This window comes from Meles meles, chromosome 9 (genome assembly GCF_922984935.1).
Source record: "Meles meles chromosome 9, mMelMel3.1 paternal haplotype, whole genome shotgun sequence".
NCBI lineage: Eukaryota > Metazoa > Chordata > Mammalia > Carnivora > Mustelidae > Meles > Meles meles.
The window spans coordinates 31,626,446-31,649,519 of record NC_060074.1 but is presented as its reverse complement, the minus strand read 5'-3'; the positions used below and the strand labels follow the sequence as shown (position 1 = coordinate 31,649,519).

At 40.9% G+C, this 23,074-nt stretch overlaps 1 protein-coding gene across 2 annotated transcripts in view; it reads left to right on the top strand.

Annotated features, from left to right (window-relative positions):
- EPHA4 (EPH receptor A4) overlaps nt 1-16,049 on the top strand; it is a 144,818-nt gene extending 128,769 nt beyond the window's left edge. Inside the window, exons 15-19 of one of the 2 annotated variants that reach the window (XM_046019653.1) lie at nt 586-735; nt 4,207-4,400; nt 8,087-8,242; nt 8,586-9,510; nt 13,564-16,049. In XM_046019653.1, coding sequence (XP_045875609.1) covers nt 586-735; nt 4,207-4,400; nt 8,087-8,242; nt 8,586-8,700 — 615 coding nt within the window. In that variant the 3' untranslated portion in view covers nt 8,701-9,510; nt 13,564-16,049. Of the gene's footprint in view, nt 1-585; nt 736-4,206; nt 4,401-8,086; nt 8,272-8,585; nt 9,511-13,563 lie in introns of those variants that run through there. The other variant, XM_046019654.1, reaches the window with a different exon arrangement.
- Nucleotides 16,050-23,074: the final 7,025 nt, after the last annotated feature.

Genomic DNA, 23,074 nt, shown 5'->3' with positions numbered 1-23,074 from the left:
TTGCGCATGTCCTCACTCCATTGAAGACAGTAACAGCTCTGACATCTGGTATTTGGCTTTTGCTGAGAGACTATGTGATGTATTATCTTCTAAACATGTTAAACATGTTTCTCATGCTATATAAAAGTAGGATCACAGTGTGGTCATATTTAACTTCCGCAGTTCATGATTTCAGAAGTGATACTAAATACTGCCTCTGGGCTGTTGAGTGAGAGAATCCAACAAGAAGTCAACAAGAGTCTCCGTGGCATATCCATTGATATACCATGATGACATAAGCATTCGGTAAAACCTGAAATTCCTCTTCTTCTACAATATTGCCTGAAAGCAGAGCTCAGGTAATAGGTAGACTTTTTAAAAATAACTAAACAGATTACTTACTCACTTCTTGTGACTAGAGAAAACCTAGGAGAAGAAGTGTCTCAACCTCGAAGACTAGTTAAAATAAACAAGTCGCTTATAGTTGTTTAGAGAGCTATCTCAGGAATGCTGTTGACCTGCTTCCAAACAGTAACAACATTCAGTGACTGAAATGGCACATCAGTGATGTACTTAGGGAATAACCTATGGCTTGAATGTTCACAGGGTGGCAAGATTCCTATCCGGTGGACCGCACCAGAAGCAATTGCCTATCGTAAATTCACATCAGCGAGTGATGTATGGAGCTATGGAATCGTTATGTGGGAAGTGATGTCGTATGGAGAGAGACCCTATTGGGATATGTCCAATCAAGACGTGAGTCTTTATGTTCTAAAATATGTCTTCACATTGAGATTCTGGAAGGATCTCATCAGCATATGATGGAGTGAGGGCTGAGCTTGAAATGAAACGGAATGCAAGATTCTCAACACAAACGGATGTAGTAATCTAGTTAAACGTTATGGTCATGGATTTCAAGGCCCAAAATTATGTAGCTTAAATGGGATAGTATGGAAGACAGATTCAGTAGATAGTTACATAGGTGGATGGATGAGTGATAAGGAACAGTATTTTACTTGATTAATGCTCAAATCCATACTGAAACAAAATTCAACTTTGAATCTTAAGAAAATACAAGGATATATGAAAAACACACATTTCACATGTGAAAAAATTGACACCAAAGGTTTATTGGAAGAAAACTAGTGAATATTTTAAAGCTAGCATAGTTGTAATTAGAGCCTGCCCCTTGAGGACTCTAAAATAAAGCTTCACTAAATGACCCTTTGTAAATTATGCACATCCCTTTAAATGTACCATCTGGACGACTTGGTAAGGGAGTATCCACAATGCCTGCAATTTCAGAAAACCATTCAATAATGACACTAATAAGATTCCAGAGTAATAGAATTTAATTACAAACATCTCCAGTGTGAAAGGGGGAAAAAAATACAAAAACAAAAATCTTAAACCAGGGGGTCTTCCTAGAACACTTGTTAGTTACTTATATATATGTGAAGTGAAGTATTAGCAGAGGATGTTTACAAAGGCATGGTATTCAATTCATCAATGATAAAAAATATAGTTTGGGAGAAAAATCATCTTTTACAAAATTCTTCTCATATGGAATGCCCTCTGCCCATCTGCCTTATCCTGGACCAACAGGAAGTTGCAAAGGCTTGACAATTAAATGAAGAACCAGGTGCACTCAAGAAGTAAGATGCTAGTTACCTTATCGATAAGACTGTTCAGAGCAATGGAGAAGCTAATGCACTCCGTGTCTAGTGGGGCAAAAAAGAACTCTCTAACCAGATTAAGAGGAATGAGAGTGTTGACATTGTGTTATCTGTAAGTTACAAAGAAAGGTTCATAGCAGATAGGAAGAAAGCCAGCAGCTAGCATAACTGGTAGGTAATGGCAGGCTGGGGGTGGGGGGGACACGACAAAACTATAGAGGTGAGTGCTGTGTAATCTATTGTTTAGTGTGATTGTGTCACAGACACCTTCCAGGTCCTACCTTATAGCAACGTTTGGTTTCAGATTAGAGACTTTGAGAGGAACAGAAACTACCTACAGGAGCAAGTAGTGCAAACGTTTACTCATTTAATGATTTGATACTTAAACTTCATTTCAGTTGAGTCATGACCAAATAAATGCTCATGGGAGCAGGGGATCTAAAAGATGCTATCCATTTTCCTGCCCTAAATATTTTCAGGCCTGTAGTTTTGACAGTTGCTATTATATGAAAATAGTTTTTATTGTCTTAAACTTTCAGTTGTCTGGCTTTATCCATGAAGAACATCTGAAGCCATGTCTCTCCCACAAATAATATTGATTAGTCATTCACATGTATTAGTCTCTGTTGGGTTCTGTGTAGAACAGGGATCGATAGGAAATGTAACTGGGGAATTACTTTCATCAGAATTCATTTGGCATATGGTGAATAGAATCAAAATAGCTATTGAAAATATGGCAAACTTACCAAGTTTTTTGTTTGTTTTGCTCGTCAGCGTCCCCCCCCCACCCCAAAACATTCAGCAGCAAACTGAGAAAATATGCTTTGTTAACCCACAAGCCATCTTCCAAGCTGGCAGTGGAGAGGGAGCTAATGAAAGAGTATTAAGCAGTCTGAGGGTTTATAACAAATTGTGTTACCCTGGCATTAGCCCAATATTGCTCTCATTCCCCTCAATTCAATGTGAAATGTTTTCATCAAGTCCAGAGTCAACACCATGCACCTGGAAAGATAAAAGAAAGTCCAAAGATCAAACTGACTTAATGTAATTGCTAGAAATAAATAGAATAATGCTTCAGTGAGATAGCATATAGAAGTCTATACTAGAAGGAGTGGTAAATAGTACTAATACAACAGGATGTTGGCAAAGATGCCTGGGAGAAAAAAGGATCAGACGGCTTAATAAATCACAAGATGATTGTTAAACTGTGTGCTAGCTAAAAAGACAGTGGTCATACTGATACATAGAAACTGGACCCAACTGAATTAACTGTTTTCTGTTGAAGACCAATTTTTGGACAGTAAATAAACCCTATGGGAGGGTGAACGCCAACATGGTCGGATGGCTACAGCTCTGGTGGTTTCGCTGACAGTTACATTTCAGAAAATCAGAAAAAAAAAACCTGATTTTTTTTTCTACCAAAGTGGTAAAAAAAAATCTGACTTAAAACAAATAAAACTTTAAAAATCTCCGAGCAAACGAAAGCACATCCAGAATTTCATAGGATGCCCATAAATACTGCTGATGAGTAGCCAAGAAGTTATGAATTAATTCCCCTCCTTAAATTTGGCATAAGTCATGTGATATTACATTACTGGGATTCACGCCCTAAAGAAGAAGGGCTTAGCAAGATGCCAATAAGAAGAAAATACCATAATACCTGGAAAGACAGATTAGAAAAAGTAGAATGAGAAGAAAGACTGTTGAATGATTTGCTTATGTTTTATTAAGCAGGGAGAACTGAGCAATAAGATAATTACCATCTACCATTATAACTTCTTCTCTTCAAAATGGGAATGTCCTAAAAGAAATCTGTTTGTTTGTTTAATTTTCTTTGCTAACACTTTTTTCAGATCTCCTTACTAACACCTTTTATCAGTGTCATTTGACAACCAGCTGAGACAAAGAATAAGATACCGAATTGACGTATTGGCGAATTGTGGTCTTCCAAAAGTAAAAATAGTTGGGCATCTAGAGGGTTTGAGGAGAGTGCTATTTCAGAGAGAGGTGGTGTCTTCTGGATTGGGAGGTCTGGAAGGTGGGCTTCTGTATTTGTCCCATGAGCTGTCTGAGCAAGTGGACAGAGGCTTAAAATGATAAAAGGGGCTTCCATCTTGGATACAACCATTAATACTTCTTAAGGAAAGTTTTTAACACTAGGTTAGAGTCCCTTTTGCTGAGAGAGTTTAGCTGCTGCTGGATAGCAGAAGGGGGAGGGTCATTGCCACGTGATTTCCCAGGGCCAGGCCACCACCAGGTTGTTGATCTGATTATGTTCTAACCACTTGGCAACACTGATGTATCTTCCCTTTAGAATTTTAGATTGACAGTTGCCTGCTGTCTGAGAATACCGCGCGTAGCAACAGCTGTCTTCCCTGCCCTGTTGCCAGCAATACTCAGTTCCAGCAGTGGCTTCTGTGAAGACATTGGTGCTGTTCTCATGCTCAAGCTTGCTAGCAGCTGGATGAGCAGAGAACTTGCCGGTCAGGAGGGTGGATCTCTAACAACAGCTTCTCTGGCAGCTTATATATCATTCTGTTGTCTTTGGTAGGTAATTAAAGCCATTGAGGAAGGCTACCGGCTACCCCCTCCCATGGACTGCCCCATTGCACTCCATCAGCTGATGCTAGACTGCTGGCAGAAGGAGCGGAGTGACAGGCCGAAATTCGGGCAGATTGTCAACATGTTGGACAAACTCATCCGCAACCCCAACAGCTTGAAGAGGACGGGGACCGAGAGCTCCAGGTTGGCCATGCTTGCTTAATAGTGATGTATGAAAGGATACATTAGAGGTGGCAGGCGAGTGCTGGCTCCCTGGAATTCCTGCCTGTTTGTCAGAGGCCACTGCACAGCTCTCTGCAACTGGGGTGGCTTCTTTCTCAGTTAATGGAGTATATATGATGATTTTGTTTACCGTGTTGAAGAGCCTAACACCTGTCAGGCCTCAAACAGTCGTAAGAAAAACAAATTTAAAAAATAATATCAGCAAAAATGAACCAGGAACAAAGAAATAACAAAGGTGCTTCTTTGATGATGCTAGACCTGAACATTTAGGGAGAGACATGATACGGACTTTGGGAAGACAAGCAGGTGCTATATTTGGGAAAGGGAAGGGAACACTGGGTTAGTAAAAAATGAGCCAAGGACAGCTTTTCCGGCACTGTAGTTTTAAGTTGACTTGTAAAGTGTTAACAGGTGCTTAAAGGCTTTAAAGCAAGAAATTTATTTGGTTTCAGTTCTGAAAGTTTCTTTTTTGAGTCTTTCATGAGTAAAGGGAAACAGGACCAAAATAGAAAACTGATCAGGTTACAAAGCATGCGGATGGATGTTTGAGAGGGGTTTTAAAAAATGAATAGACTTGAACCCCCTGTGAAGGAGGTAGTTATTTTATTGGAAAGCACAAAAGGAAGAAGCATTACCAGTCCAGAGAGGAGGTAAGGGTACTGCAAGTCCATAATTCAACAGGAACTTTTCTACCTGGAGACTGGGCCTCACTGGTGAAAGCTTCAGAATCCCTAGCTACCTGTGCCATCTGGAAGGGTATAGACCACCATTGCTATTAGATAAGAAGATCAGCATAAGACAACTGGCCAGCTGCTTCAGGCCTGCAAGAAGTGAGGCATTGACTCACCTCCAAATCTGTACTTCCCCAAGGTTCTTCATGACCCTGAGTTAAAAATAGGAGAACGTTTTCCCCATGATATCCAAGATCTTCCAGTCTTGGTCAGTGCTATGAGCATCTCCTCCAGTCTTCTGGAGACTTAGCCTAATGATTGTGGTATATACTGATTATTACAACGCACGAAGAAAAGAATCTGGACCAGACAGAAGAGGACCCTCTATTATTAGGCTTTCAGATTCCTTAGCACTGGCCACAATCCCAACAGCTTCATGATCAAGTTCTTCTGAAGTAACACGGGGCTGAGTTCACATCTTATTTCTGCCACTTGATAGTCAAGTGACTTAAAAAAAAAAATCTCCTGGCATTTCTGGGCTATTTCTTGTTCTTCGGCTCTCCAAGAGGTGTAGGTGGCCTCTTCTATTCCAAGGTGAACTTCCTTCAGCTTTTGGATCTCCGGCTCCATATCCCATGGATATTGTCTGAGTGTCTTAAGGCAGGTTCATTGGTACTTGGTGTTTGTTTCTCCTGCTGGCAGAAACTCTTTAGTTACCAATATTGCATAATGTGTGCCTTGTACCATTTATGCAGAGCAAATTGAGAACAAATTGAGTCATTGGACATACTCTTCTCAATTCTAAATTTTTCTCACTGACAGTACTTCAATACCTTGGATGCTTATTACTGCATGCTAATAATGAGATGTAGTATAACATTGTATGTGATTCAGCACAAAATTGGGCAAATGTCATGGTGTTCCACAAAGAGCACAGAGACTTCCAGAACAAGCTTGAGAGTGACGCTTAGACTTAATTGATACTGAGTGAGGATATTTTTCATCCCTGGGTCATTTTGACCTTGTCAAGTGCCTAGAGCCTACATGTGGCCCTGTTAATGCTCTTGGCTTAAAGTTAGAAATGCAAACTATTGGTCTTTGTCTAAAGATAAGTATTACTTGTAAACATTAACAATAATGTTAAAATCCTCTGTGCTGTTGTTTGTTATTGGGGGAAGAATTAAATCCTGATGATTCGTGCCATAAAAATTTACAGAATTTTACTCAGAAAATGAATTGGAATAATATACATAAAAGCTCACTAAGACACAAAACTGATAAAACATGTGTTTGGTAAAACAGTCACATAAGAAAGAAGTAATGCAAATTAAAGTAACAGGTAAAAATTAAAAAACAAACAAAGGCATTGGATTAATTCTGCTATGTAGAAAATTAATCAAGGCATTATATTGACTTAATTTTCTTTCCATAGGAAAATAATTTTTTTTGGTTAAAATTCAGTAATGATATTCTGACTTAGTGTTTATATTCAAGCAACACAGTCTCGGGATGAAAATTAGGTCAAAATGTTAAGATCAACCACATTCTGTAATTTCTAGAGAAATGGAAGTTGGAGAAAATGTAAACAAGTACCTATATCACCGTCAGTAGAAAATACCTTGTGGGGGCGCCTGGGTGGCTCAGTGGATTAAGCCGCTGCCTTCGCCTCGGGTCATGATCTCAGGGTCCTGGGATCGAGCCCCGCATCGGGCTCTCTGCTCCACGGGGAGCCTGCTTCCTCCTCTCTCTCTCTGCCTGCCTCTCTGCCTACTTGTGATCTCTCTCAAATAAATAAATAAATAAAAATCTTTAAAAAAAAAAAAAAAAAAAAAGAAAATACCTTGTGAAGGGGGCGCCTGGGCGGCTCAGTGGGTTAAAGCCTCTGCCTTTGGCTCAGGTCATGATCTCAGGGTCCTGGGATCGAGCCCTGCATTGGGCTCTCTGCTCAGCAGGGAGCCTGCTTCTTCCCTCTCTCTCTGCCTGCCTCTCTGCCTACTTGTGATCTCTCTCTCTATCAAATAAATAAAATATTAAAAAAAAATACCTTGTGAAGGTCTATCCAGTGATGATTAAGTAGTTTGATGCTGAAGATGACTATAATTCTCTTAATAAATGCTTCCATAAATAGATGTTTTGTCATGTATCAATATCATGAGCAATGGCAAAATCCCTGCCTTCAGCTGTTGTCACTCTTGACAATGGCCTGACATAAAACACCTGGCCCGAGAAATGCATAAACTAATAAATAACTTAATAAAAAGTGCTTAGAATTCATTGAAATGGTTATCTAAGAGGGAATACGAGAAGCACATTCCACAATCCAAGCAGTGATCAAAGTGGCCATTCTTCCTTCCCGTCTTGGCACACGTGCTGGTCAGGCCTGGGCTGATTAAAGAGGGCATTAACTCCCTGCTGTCCCAAGTTTGTTTGAATGCACTGAGCCTGCCTGCAAACCTGGCTGGGAGCATGCTGGACTTGAACTCTTGCTGTTTTGTCCGCTTTGTCGCATCTGGCAAGTTGCAAGCTCACAATTTTCCTTACTCATACTTCACTAGGGTTTCCATAGATGCTGTCCTGAAGTATGTACTGCTCTGTGCCGGCAGGGACTGCACTCTTCCAGCAAAGACTGAACCAGTTTCAGCCACAAGGTCTCCCGCAGTCTTTATCCCAGGCAAGAGTATTGAAAGACCTGTATAATCATTAATGTATGAAGAAGTCCACATAAAACAGATGGAGGAAGTGCAGTTAAGAACAGATAAGGTGATGGATACACACTTTAGCACCTTTGTGAAATTAGGGCCAAAGGGGAAAAAAAAAACAAAAACGGAAAACCTCCTAATGCCATTGAACGATAGGTAGACCCTCTAAAAAACCTGTCCTTGGCATTTCAGTGCCTATCGTAGGCGGTCTGACTTCTGAGTCTTGCCATCTCACTGATCATTCTTGTCTGTCTCTGCTCCCTCATTGCCTTACCAGACCTAACACTGCCTTGTTGGATCCAAGCTCCCCTGAATTCTCTGCCGTGGTGTCAGTGGGCGATTGGCTCCAGGCCATTAAAATGGACCGGTATAAGGATAACTTCACGGCTGCTGGTTATACCACACTAGAGGCTGTAGTGCACATGAACCAGGAGTAAGTACTCAGCGATGTAACACCAAAGGGTAAATCTAGCTTTAATAGTATTTTTCTTTTTTTTTGCTTTGAGCTGCATTATCATCCTCCTCATTAAAAAAAAAAAAAGAAAAGAAAAGAAAACCGGAATGCCTTTCATTTTGATTGAGTATAATTTTACAGAGCCTCTAAAGCACCTACATTGTTGCGTTCAGTTGCTTAATTAAACATTTGAATACACCTGCCTTGTTGTGCTGTATGAATTGTGGCTGATTTCAAATGTGTGTCTGCATGAAGCCCGGAAGCGAGATTCTCCGTTCGTGTAACTTTTCTGGCCCTCTTTTTTTTTCTCCCCCACCTCCAGGGACCTGGCAAGAATTGGCATCACAGCTGTCACACACCAGAATAAGATTTTGAGCAGTGTCCAGGCGATGAGAACCCAAATGCAGCAGATCCATGGCAGAATGGTTCCTGTCTGAGCCAGTACTGAATAAACTCGAAATTCTTGAAATTAGTTTACCTCATCCATGCACTTTAATTGAAGAACTGCACTTTTTTTACTTCGTCTTCGCCCTCAGAAATTAAGGGGAAAAAAAAAAATCAATACCCGCAGTGTTGCTTGGTGTACAGATCGCCGAAACTGTGGGGCTTCGCAGAAATGACAGCCGTCGTTTGAAATTAGACCTGGAACAAATTGTTTCTCAGAAGTACTCCGTCCATCACCAGTTTGTAAAATACATGTACGTATATAAATAGAAACACCACCTCCGAGTTTGATGCCGCAGTTGCTGCCAGACACTCAGCTTCTCCGAGACGTCCTTGATCCTCTCTCCAATGGGAATTACAACTGCAGTATTTTGTTTGTGGCGTAAATGACCGTCATCCTGCTTTCACTGGAATGGATACCATGCCCAGGAACATTCTGGAAGGACTCAGTTGTAGCTTTTAAGGCTTGGTCCATACCATAGGAAACAACCTGGGTGAAAACCGTGTGGCTCATGAGTGTTGCTCCTTCGGTGCTTGGGCGCCCTATTGGCTTATGATGACATAAGGGGCTGGAAAGAAAAAGAAAGTGGATTTCAAATAATAATAATAATAAAACCCAAGCACCTCCCCATCACTGGACAGACAAGGTCTGTTTCTTTGGGCCTGAGGCTGTGCCATATAAAGTCGTATTTGGGGACTGTACAAACTTACTGTAACTACCTTATGGATAGCGGACCATGACAATCTTGAATAGGGAACTTTCACACTTCCCTCCTTTAAAGAAGCAAACCCAAACCTACAAGGTAAGGCAAAACAAAACCTCAGCACTCTTTCTCCAATTTTTTCTTTACTTGATCTAATTTTTTTTTTAACTTGATCTAATTTGAAACGCTGGGCAATAAATACTCTTTCATGTCTATCATTTAGTTTGGGGTTCTTTCAAGATTTCAGTCCTCTCTTGACAGTGGGAGAAGAGACAAGTGTGGAAACCGGTATGGCTTCCCTGCTGTTCTGGGACGATGTGAGTTAGGAACTAGACGATGTCAGGTTTGGAAACATGGCACCTAGAGCCTCGCTTGCTTTGCTTTCTCTCCCACAAGGTTTCTCTTGCCCTTTGGTGCCGTCCATTCATGCCACAGAGACTTAACTGGGTATTTTTGGGGTACCAGGTAATCACCTGGAACCTTGGATCATGCCTCACTCTTTGGAGACTTGGCTGCTTGAGAAGTACTGGAAGATCCATCCGTTATTCTCACTTTCTGTCCTGCTTCAGTAACCCCTGCACTGAACAGGGTCAGCCTGGGAAGATTTACCTAGAAGTCAGTAGCGAGACTTACAGTTCACCTTGATGTCCTCATTATCAGAATGTGACCTCCTGGAAAACACGTTGCTGTTCCATCAAGACCATTAGCCTTAGATGCTTCTATTTAATCCCAGAATTTTCTTCTTGAAACGTGAATTAAATGGCTTTGTTTATTCCTAGAAACAAACGCCTAACTTTTTTGACTGGACAGATTTTAACTTCTTAAACTCTTCCATTTTCACCACTTTTAAACACGAGCTTGGCTGATTTTAATGACCTTCCTCCCACCCCCCTTGGTTATGCTGAAAGCTATTTCTTATAGAGCAAGGCATGTTCAATTTGATACTGTCAAATCATGACAGTTGAGTAAAAACCTTTTTGCAACATTGGTTGTAAAAGCTTTTCTGTTCAGAAGGAATGTGAAATTTGTTTTTTGTTTTTTTTTTAACTACTCCAACCATTTTTTTTTTTTTCACCACTTTTGCTGAACCCTAAGAGTTCTGGGTATTCATGTTCAAAGGTGACAGATATATTGGTGGGTTTTTTGCTTGCTGTAAAAAAAAAACAAAAAACAAACAAAAAAACAAAACCAAAACTATCTATGTATTTTTTTTCCTTCAGGAAAGCTGTGATGTATTTTGTTTTCAGTCTCCACAGACCAGTTCGAATAACGTAGCATGATGGCATTATCTTGGAAGTCAAAAGAGTGTTTCCTTGCATACATTGAATAATTAGAAGCCTTGCTTTCTTCAAGGCAACAACATAGGATGAGGTATTTTTCTACACACTGAACATACTCAAAGCAGAACATTTCAAAAGAGAGAGTGTGTCAGTTGTAAGATACCCTAACAAGTTAATGCTGGACACTGTGCCGAGGTCCTGGTGTTATTTCTCAGCACACATTTTAGGTACGTGCAGAATAATCGGGCGAGGCTTGAAATCTTACTACATTCAAAGGTTGCCTTCTGGATATTAATTTGAACACATTGTATGAGTTAGAATCCAGGCCAATGGAAAGGCCAAAAAGGGCTTTCTAAGTGCCTAAAATAATACCCAGTAACAGTTGAAGTGAAACTCTACTGCTTCCGTGAAGTTACACATTTTCAAAAGAGAAAGGGGAGGACAATAGGAATGTTCCATTGTTTCCCAGGGCATGGAGCCAGGCTCTGGCATCTAGACAGCTATGGATTCTAAAGCCAACTGAGATGTTGACACTGGGAAATTCACTCCATGTTTCTTTATAACTCAGTCCCTCCACCTGCAAATTAGAGGTAATGATACTTTAATAATAACACCTTTCCTAACACATGGCGTTGTTTTAAGTGTATATGAAATGCTCTTAGGTAGAATGGACTGAACGTCACAGAAGGAAGGTATACTCTTCCTCCAGTGTTTTCCAAGTGTTACTCATCCATCTTTCACTTGCGAATCCAAATGTTGTATTGTGACATGCCAGAGTGGGGTGAAATGGAGTTCAGTAGTGGGAGCCATGCAGATGAAGCTGCTTTGCCTTGTGTGATTTATGAGGCTTCGATTTGAACATGTATCTCTACAAGAGGTGGCAGGCTTACTTAGTATTCCTTTATCACGTAGCCTTGAAATTCATGACATTGTTCTTTTATCATGGAAAAGAGAGAAATGGACAAGCGAGACCCCATTGTTATGAAAAGAACTGGATGGTAAAGACATTTTGATGGCTTCCCAACAGATTAAAAGGAATCATGTGGTGTTTATTTGGTCACAGCGAAACCTCATGATAACCGCGTAGACCACATGCTTTGGTCTTTGTTCAAGTAGTTCCCACAAATAAGGAGTTGTCAGAATTCACAGGAGCAAAGGTTGCTTTTTCTCCACTGTAAAATATACTGGAATTAACAAGATACAATCCTTCATATTCCCACACTTCTCACTTCAAACATCCAACCCTTTCAACATATACACTGAGTCCCCAAATAGCCCACGTCCCCTTGGGAACTGTTGAAGAAGAGTGTTGGTGAACTCACAGGGGATAGATGTGTTTTGGGAACTCCTTTTTCTCCTCTAAGAATGGAGTTTCTAGTAACAAAACAAAATCACCTTCAGAAAGTGAGGATATCCATCCGGTGTTGGTTGTACTCCATTAGTCGTAAAGGTCCTACTCATGTCTCCTTGTCCTGCATGTACATACATGTCTGCCTAGTGCAGACCCTGCACCTTTGATTATTCCCAGAGAAGACGCAGCTGGAAAAGTAGATCTGGGTCCTTTTCTTTCGTTTCCTCATAATTGGCAAAATGAATGATGTTGACAAGTGGCTTCCGGAAGGGCTTGGTAGTTATAACCTTATCTACATTAAGAATTTTAAATTGCTTAAGAAGTCATCTCTGTCTGAATATTTTATAAGAAAACTTTATTTCTCTAAAGTATTTCCTACAGGACTAAATTATGGTTATTTACCTCAAAGGAACTAAATTTGATGTGTAGCTCACAGACGTAAACACACATATGTACAAAACAAGCAAAGAATTGGTTTAATAAAACGAGCAAAATTGTCTGTGGAGATAGATTCTGGTCTTAATCCTTTGCTCCCCACCTGAAGTCATCCACTGCTAAACACGGCCATTGTGGTGGGAGATACGGTGTCTGAAGCAATCTTGGTGGTTAGTTGTCACAAAGGAAAGAAGAGAAGATTCCTTATTATTACTCATTTTGATTAGTGAGAGGAGAGGAGCCACAGAGACTCCATTGTGTCGTGCTGATCTTGTTCTTTTCTAGACTGATGGGACAGTTGAGACTGGTTGGTTCTTGGTGGGCTCGAGCCCCCTAAACCTTTCCTGCTGCCACACCAGACATCTCCCTGTGCCATAGCCCTGATGTTCCCTTTCTGTGCCTGTTACGTGCAGTGTGTGTAAATCCTTTACTAAATGCTCTCCTTCATTAGAAGTTACTTTTTAAGAAAAGCATTTATCTCTTGGTTTGGATTTTTTCAGTCATAGTGTTGAATATTGGCAGATCGTGGTATTTCCAGATTTGTTCCCAAGATACCCAGTTTCCCTTTCTGGAAAGGCTGGGTGCTAGTAGCTCAGGCTTTTCCGGTGGTACGATTCGCCTTTCACATCCCTTTCCCAACTAAGCCTTTCTCCTCTTGCACAATTCTTCCAAGTCAGAATTTTCATTTCCACAGAGTGGCTGTTCCCACAGTGGCTAAGGCATGGCTGTAGGCTCAGACTGTGTGGGTTCCAATCCCCGCTTTACTCTGTCACCCTGTAGAACGTGACCCTGAGCAGGGAGCTCAGCTTTCCTATGTTTGAAAGCCTTGTCCATTCGATAGGGGTAAGACGGTACCTTCCTCGAGTTGTTATAATTAAGCTATTAATAGCCATTTTTTTCTTGTTGCTACTCTAGTTGTCATTTTTCCGAGGAGAGAAGCTAGATCTCCACGCTCTCCCTCCTGAATTACTTCTTACTGAGCCGTACTGACTTTACGTGCTTCTCTTCTTTCTTGCAATATTGGCTGACAACTGGCTGACAGTCTTGGCTGCTGTTTTGTCTCAACTCCTGTTCTTTTCTCTACAGGGAGTAGACTCTGCTATCTTGGCCTCGCAGCCCTTCCTGTTGATTACAAAGCCCACAGAAGAAAACAGGACACACCCTCCTTAGTCCCTTTGAAACACGTTTCTTCTGCTCCTGCTCTTGCCAGTCCTGGAGCAAAGACACTGATGAAACAACACCCATACCCGAGAAGAATACATGGATGACGTTGTAATCTCCTTTCCCAGTGGAAGAAACAGCAGCCGGGCAAGGTTCAGCACGGGTCCTCCCGTTGCATGGAGGAATGTACTGTCTCGCAGCACCAGCTCTGCAGAGCCCTTGTTCCTAAACTCCTCGTGGTTTTATTTATATGTATTTCCATATCTCGCTCCTGTACGTCGCTGCTGCCTTGGCGCGGCAGCGAGCGACGCAAGGCTACAGGTCGTACCATGGACACCAGGTTCGGTGCCTCCACACAAAGCAAAGCCAGTTCCCATGAGCTGCCTATGATATGCATTGCTGAAGTAACATTTTACCCAGGGTGTGCCATTGCCGTGATATAAATATATTTTTTTTCCTAGACTAACTACGAGCTGACTTATCTCTTTTGATGTGTGTACATAGGTGTGAGAGTGCGTGTCCGCGGGTGTATGTGCGTGTGAGTGTAGGACCTCATGCTTAGCACTGCCTGTGAGTGTTGTGGAAGGCGACACCCGGAGGGTTTTGGTTTCTCGCCAGTTCGGAGATGAAGAGCCACATGAGTTGGTGGACCCGCATGGGTCCCCTTAGAAAGATAGCCCGGAAATGTGCAGTGTCCTGAAGTTAGAAGTGTGTTTTGTAGCTGCCACACTAAGCTTAGTCAGTCAGTCTGCAGCTTAGGATGGAGGCAGTTTCACCTTGGCGATGGGGTAATTTGAGAGTGTCCATCCATTCAGGTGACAACCCATCATCAAAATCACTAATTCCGATTGAACTTCTCATCGGAATTGCCGGTTTCTTGAGGGAGAGAGAGAAGGGGGTGGAATTTGTCTGGTAACCCCAAATGGAATAGAGGTAGCCTTTGTTTCCCTGCATAAATGGACTCGTTGAATGCGAACAAAATATATGCAATTCGTATACTTCCGGAGGTGAACGTAGACGCGTGTGTCAGCTTTGAGATGATGTGTTCTGGATTAATACTTTGTCTCTCAATGTCACAGAAAAATACATGCCAGTGACTCTTGAGGTTAGCATCGTTGGGATTAAATGTCCTCAAGTGATTTCAGGTTTCCCGTATACAGGAAGAGTTCTACAGTTACCAATATGCAGCTAACTCCGACGGTCCTTAGCCTTCTAGGATCTGAGGTCGGTGTGTGAAGATTCAGTTCCGATAGGACACGTATGCCAAACTTCAGCCAACATACTGCCGTTTTTCATAATCTGAGTGGCTGCCTTGCCTATTCTAAGCTATGCTTGCAGAAACTGTGGCCATTTTCATAAGCTATACCATCAAATCAGGGAAAAAAAGGGAAAAAAAGATTCTGAACCCCATGTTGAGTAAGTAGAGAAAATCATCAATAACTAACTATTACATTCTGACAGGGTGTGTGGCATTGTGTTCTCATAGCTATGCCAGAGTGACAAAGTTAATTCGCCCCTTTTTGGGGACTTTAATATATTTTTAAAGGGATGTGCCTATGCATTGATGCCTGAAAAATACGTATAAAGAAATGAGGTTGAATCTCTGAGCTGGTCATCTTTCCCCAGAGATCAGGGCAGGAGGCCAACTTCAGGGACTGTATCTAGCCCCATCAGTGAGTGCTGGCCTAGTGAGTTCAGATGCTCAGTCTTGCTCAGATCTTCCATTAGGCAGCATTAAGCTGTTCCCCTGCACCAAATCACATAGCTTCACCATGTGTCCACTGGCCCCCGATTATTTTTAACAGTCATGGATGAAATGTTCTGGTGTGTTGAAAAAGTTATTTTTAAGACAGGTTGTGCTCACTACACTGCTGGTATGTGTGTTTTGAGAACTCTTGTATTCAGTCTGTGAAGGATATGTGTATTAATCCATACACGCTTATAGCCTCAATATTTGTCTGAAGACACTCAAAATCTGACCAGTAAAGGAAAGTTCTAGAAGCAATATTTTCACTTATTTAACATTCTCCAAACAACATCAACCATTGATACACACTGAAGAGTGCATTTATTTTTTGTATCACTCCAGGTATGTTGGAATATGCAAGGACTGTGGTTAAAATTAGAATGTATAAGGCATATTATAATTTAGTTCCTACCGAAAAGGAAATTAACAGAACATTGCTTGGCTCCTACATGTTCTGAAATTTGAGCGATCTCTTGAGTTAGACATAGATTTTTCTATTTTGTTTTATTTTGTCAAGGTATTTTTCTTCCCTTCATGAACTTTAGGTACACATAACTTATGTCATTTATTTATGGTCTTTTATACCTAGTTTGTAAAATTGTAAAATAGCAAACTAAATGCAAAGAGTTTGCATTTGAAAATAATAAAGTAGTTGCCGTATACAGACCTGGAATCCGGTTGTCTCTTTTCCATAATTTTTCCATATGCCTGCTGTTTCTAAATCGTTTAATTCTTGGTTGTCATTTGGTTAGAACATAAAATCTTAAGTTTTAATTGAGTGTGCTTAGTTAGAGGATAAAAGAACATTGACTTCTAAATACCCCTTGCCCTTGAGAACAGCACATTAGCAAATCAGACTCGGGTTTTTTGAGATTCTGTATGTATCTGAGTGTAATGAAGACAGTGATCTTTGGTTGGAATTTAGACGCCCCCACATACTGCTGATAATGCAATTTAGGGCAAGTTTCTTAACTTCCTTATGCCCATTTCCTTGTTTGTACAATGGCAATTATAATACCACAGGCATTTTTTAAAGATTTATTTATTTATTTGAGAGAGAGCGAGTGAGCATGTGTGAGTGGTGGGGAGGGGCAGAGGGAAAGGGGGAGAGGGAACCTCAAGCAGACAGACACCATATTCATATAACTTTTATTATGGCATATTATTATTTCATTCTATTTTACTATTAACAGTTAACATCTTACTGTGCCTAATTTATAAATTAAACTCTTATCAGTAGATGTACATTGGGGGAAAAAGCCATAGTATATATGGAATTTGGTATTATCTGTGGTTTTGGGTGTGCACTGGGGGTTCTAGAATGTATCTCCTATGAATAAGAGAGGACTACAGTATTCTCAGCATTTTTAGCAATATAACCTGTCTTCTCCAACATCTACAGTTCCATACGTTCTGTCATACCTTTGGTAGTGACTAGCTACCCATCCTTACCACAGGCTTTTAATCCTGGATTGTTAGATCCTTGAGAGTACATTGGGGCTCCAAGGGGTCCAAGAGTATCTCTAAAACGTGGTGTAAATGCTATGTATATGGGTGTTTTGAGGGAGAAAGTTCCTAAATTTCATCAAATCATAAATGAATGTGGGATACAAAAATTATGAAAGCCATAGTTTTAAGGATGAGTGCCCCCATCATGATACCATTTCATTAAACAGTCAATTGACTAAGCCCTTGTTAATTGAAAATCAGTCTCAAGACTTATTACAGTGTCTTAACTAAAGCCCTTGAAAGCAGCTGGCTTCAGAGAACGAGAGCATGTTGTTAGTGTTACTAGAGATATTTTAAAATATAGACCTTGAAATTAAAAAGAATCTGGGTTATGTCTGGTTATTTTGTGTTAATTTCTTAGTTAAATACCTCTCTAGAATCAGCTATGTTAATTACTAGGTAGAGTAGTTGATAATGTATTTATGATTTGTGGCAGACTAGGCTTGGCATTTTCTATCCCACTTGTTCAGCAAGATAGAAAGTCAACTGTATTCAGCTGTATCTATGGAAGATGGAGCTATAGAAATACAGATACGGACTTTTTATAAGGAATTGTCTCATGCACTTATGAAAGCTGAGAAGTCCCATGATCTGCAAGCCTGGCACCCAGGGAAGTCAGTGCTGTCGTTCAGTTCAAGTCCAATGGCCCGAGCACCAGCCAAGTCAATGGCATAAGTCCCAGTCTGTGGGCAGTAGAAGATGACATGTTCTATCTCAGATAGTTGAGCAGGAAGCAGAAGAGGGGAATTCCACCTTTCTTCCCCATCATTCTATTCAGGCCCTCAATATAGTGGATGACACCCACCCACACTGGGGAGGGCATTCTACTGAATCTACTCATTTAAATGCTGCTTTCACCCAGAAACACCCTCACAGACACACCCAGAGATGATTAATCTGGGCCCTCCATGACCAGTCAGGGTCATACAAAATTAACCATCACGTCGACCAGTAAAGCAGTTTCCCCTACATTTTCTAGAATGAGTTGGCAGAGTGGGTATCAAAATTGCCACATGTACTCTTAACAATAATTTTGAGATTGATTTCAGGGTAGCGTAATATGAGGTTTTTCTATTATTTAGGGCAATGAATGCTAACTTCTGTAATACAAGGCCCCATATTTTCAGTGTTTAACACACTTAAGTGTTGTTTCTAGCAAACATCATAGCCTGATGAAGATCCAGAGGATCTTTCTGGCAACTTTGCAAGCAGTGACCTGGATCCAAACTCCTTCCCTCCTGTGAGGCTCTCATCTTCTACAGGTGACATCTACGGCCACCATCTAAGAGAATGGATGATTCTAAAGCTGAAGGCTTTATTCTCCCTCCCTTATGTTATTGGCCAGAACTTATCATATGGGCCTAAGCTACTGTTTGGAGGTAGGAAATAGAGTCCTGTGTGCACGGAAAGACAAATTAAATCTGTTGAGTAGCTAGCCAGTATCTACCACAAGTACAAAGCACCACACACCAAGGGGAGGTCAGGGAAAGCTTCCTGTGGAAGTCAAATGCATCTCTTAAGTTTCGTTTGATCTGCTCCCACAATTACGTTGAAAGCTCGTTTCCCAAAGATGCAGAGAAGCATGAGTCGTGTTCAGACTTGCTATAATATTTTCATCCTCATCCTTGTCAGAGATAACATTTACCTTCCTGCATCACAGACTTCTGTGCCTTCTGTAGCCACGAGCTTCTGTTTATATTCAAAAGTGCTGCCTGTTCAGGTTTAAATGGCCTTAGCTATTCAGTATTCCCAGGATGAGGGCAGGGAGTGGGGAGCATAGAATAAACCATAATCCCAGGCAAGAGATTTAAAGTAGTATTTTTCCTTTGAATAAAGATAACAACTAGAACGTGCAAAACCAAACCACCTTAGCCCCTGGATATCTATCTGAAGGTCAAGACCTTAATTAAGGTCTTGTTCTGTCTGAAGCATCTTAAGAACTGGAACCAAAGCTCAGGCCTACAGGGTTTTTCGTTCCCTTTAGCATTTTTGAACACTTAACTACATGTCAGACATGTATTAAGCTCTGTTTATTTAAATGCAACAGTCTGTGCCTGTGACATAAGTCCTCATATGTTCATTTTATGGATGAAAACACGAAAGTACAGATTGCTTAGACAATTGGTTCAAGGCCACCTTGCTGAAAAGGGTTGGAATTTAAACACAAATCTTTGGACTCGGACCATTTGCTTATAACTTCTACAGCACCCTGCCATACCGTGTGTATGATAAACTCAATCTGATGAAACATTTTGCCAGGTGGGTATGTTCCAGTTTGATACCGAAGCTACACGCCATTGGTAGAAGGTATATATGCCAGGACATTCTTTCTTAAACACTGCCTGCCTCTTCTGCTGCCAGGTGGCTCTTTTTTGATCAGTGAGTCATGCTGATTGTTTTTTGTAAGCTCTAGTGAGAGAAACTGTAACTTAAATACGGTGTTTACCTTATCCACTGCGTTTTGCAAGAATTAATTTCCAAAGTCTACTCTTCACTTAAAAGCAGAGTGTAATCTATTTTCACTAAAATACTACCATCTGATGTAGAGTGGGGGAGGAAGTAGTGATTTTCTTTAATCATCACATTGGTATTCTAAGCATAAAAGTCACGGATGGAACTTCTCGAGTGCCATTCTTCACTTTGATGACAGCCTGTGACAGAGAGGCTAGTCATTAACCAAATAGAAACAAAGGATGGGTCCAAGGACAAAAGAAAAATTCACTGAAGTGGAGTCCGAGATTCATGTAATAAAGTACACAGATTTAAAGTGAACCCTGGGGGCGCCTGGGTGGCTCAGTGGGTTGGGGCCTCTGCCCTCGGCTCAAGTCATGATCCCAGGGTCTTGGGATTGAGCCCCACATCAGGCTCTCTGCTCAGAGGGGAGCCTGCTTCCTCCTCTCTCTCTCTCTGCCTGCTTCTCTGCCTACTTGTGATCTCTGTCTGTCAAATAAATAAAATCTTTAAAGAAGTAAAAAAAAAAAAGATAAAGTGAACCCTTCCTTGGCAACTCATGACCGATGTGACCTTGGACAAATCACTTAACCTCCCTGAAACAAAGTTTACTCACCTTTCAAGTGAAAGTAAGAATCCCCTACTTTGTCAGGGTCTTGCAAGAATTCAGTGTAATCCGTTCACTTGGGTGGGAATGACCCATCTGCATTGTTGTTACACAAAGTGGGTCCGAACCAGAAAGCAGGAGCTGCAAACACGGATGTCTACAGGAGCCAGGTAGGCCGTGTGAATGAGTGGTAATTGTGTAAATGCAACACAAGAGAAAATACGTATATGGATAAAACATTAGATTGATCTGATGTTTATGAATATTATTCAACAGATAGTAGGTTGAGGCAAGAAGCGTTCTATAGCCAAATAAGATGAGAAAACCATGCATTCTATGACCCCCTTCTGGAGATTCATCCAGGACATTGGTATATTAAAAGCTTTTGGAAGTCCTGCAGTAAAGAAACCAGTTTTGCCAATGTAACCTACCATTTTCCAAAGACATTTGAAAATGAAACCCTGTTCACATCTCCATGGAACGAAAGCTCTCAGTCTACCTTTGGGGTTTCATATGAGGAAACTGAAGGAGATAGGCATACAACTGTTGTACAATGTGTAAGTATCCTGATCCACCACCCACAAGGCATTCTCCCTTCAAAATCCTGGGCATATTCCAAGAACTTAATCAGCTTTGTGGCTGCATGGAGATTTGCCTTTCCTCCAGCCTGGCCTAGTGGCTGCAGTCCTCTTTAGGAATGGAGCATGTGAGGTGGGAAGCATGGAGAGGAGAGATTATGCTACTCAGAAGTATGAAAATCGAGTCCTGATTTCAGAGCAGGTTTTAATTCACGAACTGAGCCGTGTGAGCCAAAGTCATGACCAGGGCTGAGATGTCTGAATTCTTCTAGTCCTTATAAAGAATCCAATAGAATTTGACAATGCAAAAATGCACGGCACACTTAAATCAACAACCTAATTAAGACTCGTAGCTATATTGTGGGCTTTGGCCTCTGTCATCTTACCCTTTCCTTTAGAGGAAGTGCCTTGAGCCTTTGACTGTTCCCAGCTGAATGGGTAATAGACCCCCGACGTATCTTGTTTCTGGCAATTGCCCTGAACATAATTCTTTGTTTACAGCACTGTTGTAGAAAACTTGATGAATACTTAGAAGAAAATAGAATTAGGACCTAAGGACCCAGTTAAAATCAACTTAGTAGAACATAGACATTGCTTTGTGTAGAGCTGGAAAAGATAGCCATGAGAGAACGTGGCTTAAACATACACCAGAGAAACTATATATTATACACATAATATGTAAGAGGCAATTATGGCCTAGTAATCTGCAGTGTATCACTACCTAGCAATCAGATTGACAGATCCTAATGAGACCCATGTTGTTTGTAATCAGACTGGCATTGCTTATTCAGAGCTCTATTCCATAAGATGCACTTTTAAATGGCTCAGATTGCACCAGATGCTATAAGAAATGGCATTCCATTTTACTCCATTACTAGCATTTTTCCCTCTTCCAATTAGCATAATTTAAAATCAGCCAGAGGCAAATGCACAGGGCTGAAAAGTTGCAAGGAAGTTCAAGAAAGACTTGATAGGAAAAGGCAAAAAGACACCCATGCACAACAATTTTTTATATGGGCAAGAGAACATTACAATTAATAGAGTTCTTAGTCTTTAAATTGCTCAGAATTTATTTCTGTGACTTACTGAAACATTGGAATCTCTCTGGGGGCTAATTGCCCTGTAGGTTGTTCTTGCTTATGCATTATCTTGTGGATGACAGAATAGCATCACCACCTCATTTACCATTCACTTACGGTTTTAATTGAGTTCATTTTCTTTCCCTCCTCAAAATGGTCAGGAACTTAGAGAATCAAAACCAATTCTCATCTGTAAAATGAGGAGATCTTTGTAAATTGCCTCTTTATAAGTAAGGTCCCAACTGTTTATAAAATATATGAAGTTAAAACTTGAACTAACATCATACACATTTTTCCCTGATACAATCTGCCATCATAGTAAAAGCAGAGCTAGCTGGTTAAATAAGGATTGGCATTTGATATTAAAAGACTAATTTTCTCCAATGATTTGTCTCCCCAGGATCTCTGCATCATCCTCTCAATAAGGTATAAGCTCCCCAGGCTCTGTCTTGGACTTTTGCTGGTTGCTCACACAGCATTCACTCCCCCTTGGTGCTCTTCCTAAAAGCACCTCACAGATTTCAGTAGAGGATCCATGTTCTCTCTTTATGTCATTTAGATGGGACTGACCCATCCCAGCCTGGAGTTATACTAGGGGGTCCAAACCAGAGTAAACCTCTGAACCAACGACTGCTTCAAAGAAGGTCCAATCAGAGTGATACTGGAGACTTCTTCTCCATAGAGTGGGAAGCAATCTTTCTTGAACTCTGCCCCACCCCCTACAGGAACAAAAGGAGCCATTCCCTCTGGCAGCCATTTTGGGATCATGAGTAAAGTTAGCCTCAGGGTGAAGGTGACACACACATAGATGAAGAGAATCTTGAAGAAACAGAGCCGGACCTAAGGATGTACATAGGATGCTTGTGAGCTGGTTAACATCATGTCGAGAGAGAGCAATTGGCAACAGTTGGGAATATTTACACCATAAACATGTGCAAACACTGAAAGTCAGGTCTGCTGCTGCTTCTTCTCCTCTCTCTTCCCTCTTCCTCCTCCTCCCCCCACAGCTGTGTAGTAAACATTTCCTAGCTTTGCACTAGCTGTGCCTCTGACTGAATCATGCCTGAAGTTCGGTTTACTTTGGCACTTTTCATGTCAGAAGCCCAGAAATCCTTTTATTGTTTAAGTCAGTTTGACCCATGACTATTAACCAAAATCATATCCACCATGGTCTGCAAAGTTCTCCATAACAAAAGCTACCATTAATGAAGCCTTTGCCAAGGACCAAGAACTGTGCTAAGGTGTGAATCTGCTTAGCGCAAAGGAACCATCCACTTCTACAAAGAAGTTATTTTATTTATTTATATAATTTTATTTTATTTTATTTATTTCTAACACACATGAAGAGATCAAAACTTAGAGTACAGGAGTCACTTACTATTTTCAAAGTTTCAAAGAGACCTACTTACAATTTTCCAAATATATCAAGCCTTTCCATGCCTCATCTACACTGTTTCCTCTTTTT